This window comes from Chaetodon auriga, chromosome 23, assembly GCF_051107435.1.
Source record: "Chaetodon auriga isolate fChaAug3 chromosome 23, fChaAug3.hap1, whole genome shotgun sequence".
In the NCBI taxonomy this organism is placed as follows: Eukaryota; Metazoa; Chordata; class Actinopteri; order Chaetodontiformes; family Chaetodontidae; genus Chaetodon; species Chaetodon auriga.
In genome coordinates this window covers 10473610-10484714 of record NC_135096.1, presented here as the reverse complement: position 1 = coordinate 10484714, position 11105 = coordinate 10473610, and the positions used below count along the sequence as shown (strand labels likewise).

The 11105-nt window shown below is 41.9% G+C and overlaps 2 protein-coding genes across 3 annotated transcripts in view; one reads left to right on the top strand and one right to left on the bottom strand.

Annotated features, from left to right (window-relative positions):
- The first annotated feature begins 5935 nt into the window (after positions 1–5935).
- Positions 5936–8911, top strand: rtraf (RNA transcription, translation and transport factor). The gene is made up of 8 exons (XM_076723452.1): positions 5936–6128; positions 6709–6833; positions 6992–7091; positions 7451–7531; positions 7649–7737; positions 7831–7899; positions 8135–8183; positions 8280–8911. Exons 1-8 carry the CDS (start codon positions 6068–6070, stop codon positions 8432–8434), a joined length of 729 nt encoding a protein of 242 aa, XP_076579567.1. The 5' UTR covers positions 5936–6067; the 3' UTR covers positions 8435–8911.
- A 54-nt stretch (positions 8912–8965) lies between these two features.
- Positions 8966–11105, bottom strand: part of nid2a (nidogen 2a (osteonidogen)) — a 37070-nt gene continuing 34930 nt past the window's right edge. For both annotated transcript variants that reach the window (XM_076723450.1, XM_076723449.1), the window contains one exon: positions 8966–10213. In XM_076723450.1, coding sequence (XP_076579565.1) covers positions 10203–10213 — 11 coding nt within the window. In that variant the 3' untranslated portion in view covers positions 8966–10202. The remainder of the gene's footprint in view (positions 10214–11105) is intronic.

The following is an 11105-nucleotide window of genomic DNA, read 5'->3' as shown; positions in this document are numbered from 1 at the left end:
CAGCCTGAGCTTGTCATTCCTTTTTTCCAGCAACTCCAACTGAGCTGCTGTTCAAGGGGTGGAGACGCTCAGGTGATGGAGGAAAAAGAGATGAAAGAATAACTGTTAGTCAGAAAAATAATATACTAATGACAAAATGAGTGATATTATGTGGCCTGCAGTGTGTTAAACAAGAACATACCTGTCGTCATTTGTCCTTGCTACTGCAACCTCAGCTTGTCATTTCTTTTTTCCAGCAACTCCACCAACTGAGCTGCTGTTCAAGGGGTGGAGATGCTCAGGTCGTGGAGGAAGAAGAGATGGAAGAACAAATAATGGTTAGTAAGACAAATAATAATGACAAAATGAGTGATATTATGTGGCCTGCAGTGTGTTACGTTCATTTAAACAAGAGCATACCTGTCTCCATTTGTCCTTCCTATTATAACCTGAGCTTGTCATTCCTTTTTTCCAGCAACACCACCTACTGAGCTGCCTTTGAAGTGCTGTCTTTGCTTTTATTCCATAAACTCCAACACCTGGAGTGCTGTTCAAGTGGTGGAGATGCTCAGGTCGTGGAAGAATAAATAACGGTTAGAAAGACAAATAATATAATAATGAGAAAATGAGTAGTAGTTTATGGCCTTTCTGTGTAGAGTTTGCATGTTCTCCCCGTGTCCACCTGGGGGTATCCTCCATAAAAATCAAACCCCCCTCTAAAAAACATGCATGAAGATCACCATCTGACCAATGATGACGAAGAAGAAACTGAGTCCCCGGGCGCCGGTCTGCTGGCAGCCCACCACGGAGGAAGGACTAACCAGGATGGGTCAAAAGCAGAAGAAGAATTTCACCAAAGCATGGCGTGTGTGCATGTGCATGCAGTGTGACTAATAAAGGATGTCTTCTTAAACAAGAGCATACCTGTCTTCATTTGTCCTTCCTATTGCAACCTGAGCTTGTCATTCAGGAAGAGGAAGAAGAGATGGAAGAATAAATAATGGTTAGTAAGACAAATAATAATGACAAAATGAGTGATATTATGTGGCCTGCAGTGTGTTACGGTCGTTTAAACAACAGCATACCCGTCTTCATTCGTCCTTCCTATGGCAGCCTGAGCTTGTCATTCCTTTTTTCCAGCAACTCCACCAACTGAGCTGCTGTTCAAGGCTGTGGAGATGCTCAGGTCGTGGAGGAAGAAGAGATGGAAGAATAAATAACGATTAGAGAGACAAATAATAATGACAAAATTAGTATGTTACGGTAGTTTAAACAATAGAGATGGAAGAATAATTAATGGTTAGAGAGACAGACAATATTTACATGAGACCAAATGAGAGATATTTTGTGAATAATTCATTTGTCTTTACATAATAAAGTAAACACAATAAAGCCAATGTGTTAACATGCCAGTAGCGTGCACTCACTTTTATACCGTGTCAATTTCTGGCATATTCGCACATATCTCCACTGACCGTACTGCATTAGATACCTTACAAGCATGAAAAGCCGGCAAAAAACACACAACCACTGACACTTTTACAAAGTAAAATAGAACATTGTGCAGTTCTGCTACTGTCAGATCCTTTACTTAAGTCAAGGTACTAATACCACACTGTAAAAACATGATCCGGTACAAATCAATGTCTTGCATTCAAAACCTTGTTGAAGCAAAAAAATATATATATATAAAAGCATTATCATTATCAGCAAAAAATACTTTAAGTATGGAAAGTAAAGCGCAAATAGTGCAGTAAATTGGTCCTTGTCAGTGTCTTACTATCCAATGTTTTGGGATTAACATTAATTCTGCTTTATTGTGTATGCTGCATTGTACTACTGTCATTGTTTAAGGTGGAGCTCATCTTAACAACCTCGTGTACTGTTGGGTAGTTGTTGCACATACAGCAATGGATCATATTCGACAAGATCATCATGTGTTTGTAGCGTCGCTGTTCTGTCACGTCACAGTCACGCACCCCTAAAAAGTCTGTTTTCATCTTAGTGAACGTTGAATGTAAATGCTAATCAAGAGGCTTTCAGCAGTTCATTCGTCAAAATAACTAACACAATAATCTCAACCCATAAATGAACACTTCAACAAACAATCAGCAGTTGGTAGTTTACACAATAGCTGTGTCCCAATTCAGGGGCTGCATCCTTCGGAGGATGGATTTGAAGGCCGCTTACGTCATAACGCTGCGCGAAGGCTGTCCCAATTGGTCCAAATTCGAAGGATCCTCCAAATGCAGCCGACAAATGCGTCCTCCTTTTCCCTGTATTTGGAGGATGCGTCGCTACTATCCTTCACGGCCTCCCATATCCCAAGATGCTTTGCGCACCGATTTTTCTTTTTAATAATGGCGACCTGTTGATATGAGGAGCTCAGTTAACAGTTAGCCTTATTAAAACTCTTCACTTACAAATGTTACAAGCTCGCATGTCAACTAATTATTATTTTGGGTGAATACTCGATTGTGATTGGCTGCAGGGTCTCCGTTAAAAAGTGTTGTAGGACAACTATAAAAAAGTTCCGGTCAAATAGCCTGATTGTTCTAAATTATTGCGCTGGCTCAAACGCTAGTTGGTAACCGTGGCAACAGAAACTCAGAACATACATTATTTCACAGTTTATTTAACACAGCGGCAAGACAGTAGACAACGTGAGTGATTTTATAGTTTCCTTTAACCACATTTAATGATCAGAGTGAATGGTGGATAATATTTCTTACAATAAAAATGATTTAGGAAACTATCTGTGGACTTTGAGTCGTTGAAACAAAATTTGGCATCATCCTCTGGACACACACAAGCGGTAAGAGGTGCACTTGCCCTCTGAAACGATACTTTGTATCACGTAACATAACGTTAAGCAACTTCCCTCCACTGATTAGGTCTAATATAACAGTTGCGCCGACCGAGCTGCAGGTTCTGTGGCCAGAGCCGGTTACCTTGGCAACGCGTCACAACGAGCGGTATTAAATAGTCCATTGGGACACAGCTCATACATGTCTTACTGACGTCATCAATTGTGTGCGCCAATTGTGAGTGAGTACCTTGACTGAATCATGGGCAATTCAGTGCATATCAAACCACTCTCACCTCAGCGCTCGATCGAAAAATACCTCATGATCGAGCAGAGCAAACTCAACAATGCACACGGATGAACAGGCCGTGGTTGCCTAACGTTTGCACGCTAACATTCAAAAGTTCCATGGTGTCCATGCATGGTGCGCGAGTCCAGTTGGCGTTTGATAATGGCCCGGTCGCCATCTTGTTTCAAAACATTTCAACGGACAATTTGGAAAATTTGATACACTTAAACCAGAATAAATGTATTTTCAAGTCACTAGACAATTGTGAACACATTCTACACCTTTCCCGACACATTCTGTACATTCTTATTGTCTTTCCACGTGAAAACCTGTCGCTCGAAACTGGGATTTCCCAACAGGCTGCCAATTACGTTCAACAAGTCACCATGATTGAGCCCAAATTGCTCTGAAACCCCTTAATATGTGCAACTAAGACGAATAAATACATTTGCCTTGACATTAGAAGATGTCTTACCAGTAAAGTCGCCGATCCACCGTCTGAGTATGGTCGGCAGGTGCTCCACCGCAGGTTTTGAGTTGCGCTGCTGGAACGTGCTGCCACTGTTTCCATGACTTCTTAACGCGCGTGCGTGATCTGGTGAGAGAGATCGTAATGAAGGAAATGGATGATAAGTGAAAACTGTTGGAAAGTTATGTGTGTAGCGTGCAGCAGGATTACACTGAATACACCTGTGATGTGTCTGATATTTGATTGGCTCAACAGGCCGACAGAGACTCCTGACGTGTCAGTACAATGATGAGCTCACACAGCCAGGCCTTTACAGGCCATCGCAGCTTGACCCAGAGCACAGTTACAGTAGAAAGCCAGAAAGAACCATGTCAGCATAGTTTCACTGCATTAAGCTCTACTGTCTTATTGTTTTGTTCTTTTTTGGCACAAAATAATGAAAAGAACTGTCCGCAGATGATAAATCAGTTAATGTTTCAGTGAACTGTGAGAAGAAGGAATAATTAATTAAACGGCAATTTATACACAATGGCATTCATTGCAGCTTCCCACCTAATGTAAGGTGCGTTTTGTTGACTGACAGACTCAGTTTGACTTTTCTGATCCTCGTGTAACCTAAGGTGCTTTTATTTGCCAGTGGGTTTTCACTGTGTGGAAACTGCTGTGCTCCTTTAACTAACTGTGACCTGGGAAGATGGGAATGTTCACTACTAATGCGCAATATCAGCTGACATGACAGGGCTTTCAGCTGGGTGCTGCTTTATAACAGGTCTTGAAGAGGGGCCCTATGTCAAAATCTAATTTTAAGACCTTTCATACTTGAACCTACATGATGCATATTCTTAAATTAAAGCACATTAACTGATTTATAACTTTACATGTATCAATGCCGACACCTTGCTGGATTAATTATTTTCAGACTCTCTGGTTGAGTGCAGGCATGAAATATTAAGTGTCTTTGTATCCAGTAGAAGAAGACATTTGCCAGCCTCTCCACCACAGCCAAAGGGATTTTGCAATATTTTGTTTCCTTGTCAATTGTCTGACACTTCCACTAAAACATGGACACAAACAGTTGAATGAAAATATAAAAGGTTGGTAATGCATAGATGGTGGTTGTGACCAAGCTCAATGACAGGAAGCTTGATGAGGTTTTATCACTTACTGTGTACCGCTGCATCAGAGGATTCCACAAGCTTGGACAAAGTCTTTTCCCAGGTTTGTTGTATTTTATGACAAACAAACAAACACACACACACACACACACACACACACACACACAGTGCTGGTGTCCATTTAAATGCTGCACAAATTGTCAAGTAAATTTGCAATTTTCCAACTGAGACCAACCAAATAAATACTGACATCTGCCAAGACCTAAGTTTGAGATAAAGTGCCACCTGCAAAAAATAAACCTTTGTGGTTTTTGGAACAACATGGCTGTACCTCTGGCTCCACCTTCAGGCCAAACTCTTTTACTGTTGTTCTCATGCATCTGTGCAGGTGACAGCCAGAGCTGGAGGCATTGTGTTTGTCCCATTCTCATGCCTTCAAGGAATTTCTTCACGTTTACTTGGACTCAGAAGATGAACTGGATCAATTTGGGTCATCAAAGGTCAAAGATCAATGTCACTATGACCCCGCCGCTTGTGAAAGTGACATTTTGGGACCACCTGGCAGGATTTTTTTACATCTGGCACAAACGTCAACTTGGACTCAAGGATAAACTGATTAGATTTTGGTGATCAAATCTCAAAGGCGACAAGTCAAGAATTCATACGCCACTGATAAAATGAATAAGTGATGGCATTTTATATCCAATGTTGTGCAAAAACACTTTTCTAACTCAGGAACAGAAGAGGAGAGTGTGACCATATTTTACATTTGGTTAGATACTGAATTGCTGACACTCATCTGTGGTGTCCACCTTGAAACTGTGCTGATTGTACAGATCTTCTGTGCTGCAGGGTTGAAGATGCGTGTCAAGCATCCACGTTTTACAGTTCGTAGCTTCTTTGCAGCATCCATATCTGAAGTACTGTAGTCCACCACAAGCTCATTGGTTTGCTGATATGGATCTTCATGCAATTGTCGTTGCACCATGTGATGAAGCATCCCACATTACTGTCAGCATGGCTGTAGATGTAGTTTTATCTTATACGTGGAGGAAGCGTCATTTTTGTTTGTCTTACAAAACCAATTTAAGGTTTAATTACTTACTGAAGAAGTTTTACTGCACAATACTGTTAACTGAAACTCAAATAGGATAAAGTAGGGGCAGAATTTAAACCTTTAAAAGTATCTGAAATTATACATAGGTGTATGTAAATTTAATTTCTAAACTTCCTGTTAGCCAGGTGTTCAGTAAGAGGAACTTTACATTGATAGTTTCAACAGGAAGTCGTAGGCTCTCCGTCAGCGCATGCGCAATGCCACAGACTAGCAGCTAACTGCAGTGGGTACAGACAAGTTAGCCAGTTGTTAGCTCAAGAAAGTGGTGATTAACACACAAACATACGGTGAAATGTTTCGGAGAAAACTGACAGCGCTAGATTATCACAACCCCAATGGATTTGACTGCACAGGTAAGAAAAACATCGTGAATGAGCTCTTTAATTTGGTTCGGTAAGTTTAACGTGGAGCCGGCTAGCGTGTATTAATATAGGTATCACAAGTCCTGTCACTGGAGACAACGATCTGCCAAAATCTGCTGACAAAATAGTACTTTGACGGTGCTTTTGGGCATAAAAACTTGTATGTTGGTGAAAAAGCGAGATGAAATATGTCACGACCTCTTAGTACACAGCACTTTTATTCGGCAATTCTAATTCAAACGTGTTCTTCAGTTCTGCTCAAGAAATTGTTGGTTATTCTTTAGTTGAAAGTGAGAAATTTAGCAACCATATTTTATCTGAAAACAATCTGGAATCCTTTCTTTTTTAAAACAGGGCTGTAAATATAAATTTTCTAGTCTTTAAGTAATGACTTTAAATGCTAACTAGCTACCCTGTTAACTATTTGCGTCCTGTAATAAGGAGCTATTCAGCAGACGTTATTGAGATTTTTGAATTTATGTTTTCCGCCACATCACCGTGTGCAGCTGCTGAGATGTTGACATTTATCCATTGATCTCCTGGTGTGCATCTGTCTCCCCTCACTGGTCAGATGAGACACAGTTCAGGAACTGCATCGTGTGGCTGGAGGACCAGAAGATTCGACATTATAAGATCGAGGACAGAGGAAACCTGAGGAACATCCCGAGCTCAGACTGGCCCCAAGCCTACCAGAAGGTGAGCTCGCCATCATGCTGCTACTTTAAATCATCATTCAGACAGACTAGGACTTCTAGAAACACCACCTTGAAGCTGACTTGAATGCTGTGCAGCTGTCAGGGCCTTCTTACACTTGTGATCTGTGTTTCACTGTCCTTTTCCTTTTCCTTTTGCAGTACCTGCAGGATGTGAACTGTCCATTTGGAGTTCAGGACAGGCAGGAGGCTGTAGACTGGTTACTGGGTCTGGCTGTGCGATATGAATATGGAGACAATGGTAGGATGTCAGGACGTGTGCGTCTGTTGTGATAACTGAGACGATGTCAGTTAACTGTGGATGTAGTGGCTGTTCATCATGTTTTCCTGTTTTAGTCTGAGTTTCCAAAAGTAGGTCTGTAAATATGTCCAACACATCCTATGCTACTATGTAATCCTGATGTTGACCAGTAGATGGAGACATTATAAAGGAAATGTTTTCTCATGATGCCGGCTCATTGGTCCCCTTTTAGTTAGAAAACATAAAATAATCTTGATCCTCACATAACACAACAATATCTTCTCAATGCAGTAACACAAACTGGCACCGACTCCCATACTTGGTGTGTATAATGCTGTATTTGGTGTGTATCCTCTCAGTGGAGAAATACAGGAACTGTGAGCCGCTTGCAGCCTCCAGCAACAGCAACAAAGCGGCTGACCCTCTCGTCAACCTTGACAGTGAGTCAAAAGACCTCAGTGCTCCTCCGCCCCTCCTCGCGCTTTGCTTTCTCACATTCTTTCCCGTCTCTTTGCTCCAGGTGACAGATGAAGTTATCATTTGTTTGTGTTTTGCAGGTAATTCTCCAGATTTCAAAGCAGGGGTCCTCGCTCTGTCCAACATCCTCAAGATACAACGGCATGATGACTACCTGGTGATGCTGAAGGTGGGAGTACGCTCATGCAGTCTACATGTTTGGCTTTAAATCTCTGATAAGTCTTTGTATTGGACTTATTTTGCCTTCTTGTATTTCTGACAGGCCATTCGTATTCTGATCCAGGAGAGACTTTCTCCGGAAGCCATCACTAAAGCCAACCAGAACAGAGAGGTATTGTAAACTGAAGATGCACATATTTTGCATCGAGATTGATCGAACCAGCGCAGGCGATATATCCAGACTTGTATTCCTCGTTTCCACTGTGTGGCAGAGCTCAGCTTGGCTCACTTTGGTGAAACTGCCGTGACATCGTCTTCAATGTCACACATAGCGACAGTGGAGGACATTTCAAATCAGTCAAATCAGTCAAATCTTTCTAATGTGTATCCGTGCCTTTGTTTTCCAGGGTGTCCCAGTCGCTTTAGACAAGCACATCTTGGGTTTCGACACTGGAGGTGAGTGCTGAATTTTTGGGTGTAAGAAGTGCAGGAAGCGCAAATTGATGAAGAAACATCATCAGGGATGTGAAAGTAAAATAACTCTCTTCTCAGATGCGACTCTGAACGAAGCGGCTCAGATCCTGCGCCTGCTGCACATCGAGGAGCTGAGGGAGCTCCAGACCAAGATCAACGAGGCCATCGTAGCTGTTCAGGCCATCATCGCCGACCCCAAGACAGACCACAGGCTGGGCAAGGTCGGCAGATGAGAGTGAGGATGAAGAGGGACGCTGGAGGAAGGCAGGACTACGGGATTTTGAATTTGATTTTGAGAGTCTTCATATGATTTGGACATAAATGACTTTATTTTTTCCATTGTTGCATGAGATCAGACAGTTTGAATCGGTATCTGGAGCAGATGTTTTCATTTTTGTCCTGCAGCATGGAGTCTAAGTCTACAGCAAGCACACACGGTAGAATAGCTGCTGAGTAGTTAGTATTGGAGAAGCTCATTTCCACTGATTTGTTACTAACATGTGAGTTTCTTCTGAGACTTTTGTTGACCCTTCTGATTGTCTCCTGGCTCCATCATGTCCCCCTCAACAGAAACACAGAAGTATTCAAACTGACAGTTCTATTAGTATCTTTTGTCGTACAGGGAAAACATTTCTTTTGAAAAGTGATGGAAGAAAAGCTTGTTTTGAAATGATTTACATTGTGTGGGAAAATATATAAATACCGCTGAACAGAGGCTGCTGTGCTTGGTGATCATTGGACGTTAAGTGGAAAACAGAATAACCATAAAATTGTCCGTCAAGTACCAAATCACATTTTATTGTTATAAATATCACGTCTTATAAAAAGATAAAGATTTGAAAAGTAGTAGTAAAAATATTTGGCAAAAAAAGTATTTCATTTTCATTTCATCTTGTGTGAAATCCAGATTAACAGTGCAGAGGAATGTGGGGGTCTGGAGTCGCTGCAATCTGACTGCGGGAAATGCGCTATGATTTTGTAATCGGATTACAATAACTACTTAAATCACTCAACAATGGCAATGGTTTTTCCATTTAGCATATTTTGTGGGGGAAAAAAGTTTCTGAGTATGTGAGGCGACATGATAATGTCATAGCTTAACATTTTCTTCTTTGCTTTTAGTTAAAAGTGTGAAGAGAAGATTGATACCACTGTTGAAATATTAAGCCGGAGCTCGGAAATGGTAATCTTATTTTAGCCTGGCGTATAGACCAAAAACAGGGGGACTGGCCTGTAACTCCCCTTAAAGCCACAAATGTTGGTTTTTACGCGTTTTATACGGATTAAACAAGATATAACATGTTCATTCGTGAGCTTTACGGGATCTTCTGCTTTTGAATGGCAGTGGTTTCTCCCTGTTTCCAGGCTTGATGCTACCATGCTAACCGTCTCCCGGCTCGAGCCTCATATTAAATGTCCAAACATGAGAGCGGCATCCACCTGAACGTCCACCTGGAAGAAGGGGATTAACAAGTTTCCCAAGACATTCAACTATTCCCTTTATTTCAGTCTGGAATCAATGGAACCGATTAGCCTGAATTGGAAAGCCACTGATGCTCTGCAGTTCGCAGCAGTTTTAAAGCTCTTCGTGTCGTTCGTCTTTGGCTTTAAAGAGCAGAAAAACCTCCACTCTCATAGCTACACGTAAAAATCTGATTTCATGGTTCTGTAGCTTTTAACAACAGAAAAACAAAAACGACTCGCGTACAAAAATACAGTAGAAAAAAAAAAATAAAAATGAGGTATAAAACAAATTTACAAAACATTAATTTGGGGTTATATCTTTAAGGTGAGATAATGGGGTCGGGGGCAGGGTCAGTGGAGGGGATGAAAATTTGCTCCGACGGTTGATCTGGCAACAAGAAGCCATCTTGCTCCTTACCGAGTGTCCTTTCCTCTGAGGGACACTGGAGAGGCCTCCTTTTAGGGTGGTCCTGCCCTCTGATCAGGAGTCACCCCAGAACTTTAGCACCAAAGGACCCTGCGGCTGCCAGTCTGTCGTTAGTGGATCCCTGAGACACAAATCAGACATTTCAATGATGTTTTTATTCTCGTGGAAGAAACCTCCTTTTGTCTTCAGATTTATAGCTCCAGGAGGAAATGAAGAGTCTCTTCCTGTGTGAATCCAAATGTGACAGGATGAGGGCTTAAGTGCTGCGGCGGCCTAATGACAGAACAAACAGGCCCTCCGTCTTGGACAAAGCCCTGCACTTAACAACTTGTGGTGACCGTAAAGAGCATGTGCGAGTGTGTGCTCGTGTATTCAACAATTACAGCTTTTAAGCCTCTTACAACCAGCTCCCAAACCCTTAACAAGTGTGTTTTAGAGCTGTCATCATGGTCAGAATTACACCACACATCTTTGAAGCGGGCGGCTGTTATTTTGTCTGAGGCTTCAGAGTGTTCAAGGACGCGTAGACGTGACATTTACAGCGACTTGCAGCAGTGAGAGCCGTCATTCGGACCATTCTGACTCTTCTGTCGTGACCAGGTTTGAAACTCTCTGCAGATGTGTGTGGCTTTGACAACGACACCTGCCAAGGTGCTACTTTAGGGATTATCCTGTGTTTAGAGGGCGACTTTGTACTTTAACGTGAGGCTTTGAAAGGACTTGAAGCCATCTGCAGACATCAACACATCAAGCATGACACACACAAACACAGAATACAGGTAGAGGGTCTTACACAGCTGTGTAATCATTGTTCTTTGGTCTCACGTACGCACACACACACAGGCCACAAGTAAAGGGTCACAGACAGCTGTGTAATCATTGTTCACGGGTGGATGTGAAGTCATCACACACACACACACACACACAGCTATAGGTGTGGAGAAGAGGTGTGTGATGAAACACGAAACACAAAACTTTATGTCCAATGAAGAAAATCTGTTTTTAAACCTTCA

What these genes read in the sequence shown, in the direction of transcription:
- rtraf (XM_076723452.1), top strand. Translation starts at nt 6,068, where the DNA reads ATGTTTCGGAGAAAACTGACAGCGCTAGATTATCACAACCCCAATGGA. An exon ending in CCCTCTCGTCAACCTTGACA is followed by an intron (nt 7,532 to 7,648) that starts GTGAGTCAAAAG and finishes TGTGTTTTGCAG; the next exon opens with GTAATTCTCCAGATTTCAAA. An exon ending in CTTGGGTTTCGACACTGGAG is followed by an intron (nt 8,184 to 8,279) that starts GTGAGTGCTGAA and finishes CTCTCTTCTCAG; the next exon opens with ATGCGACTCTGAACGAAGCG.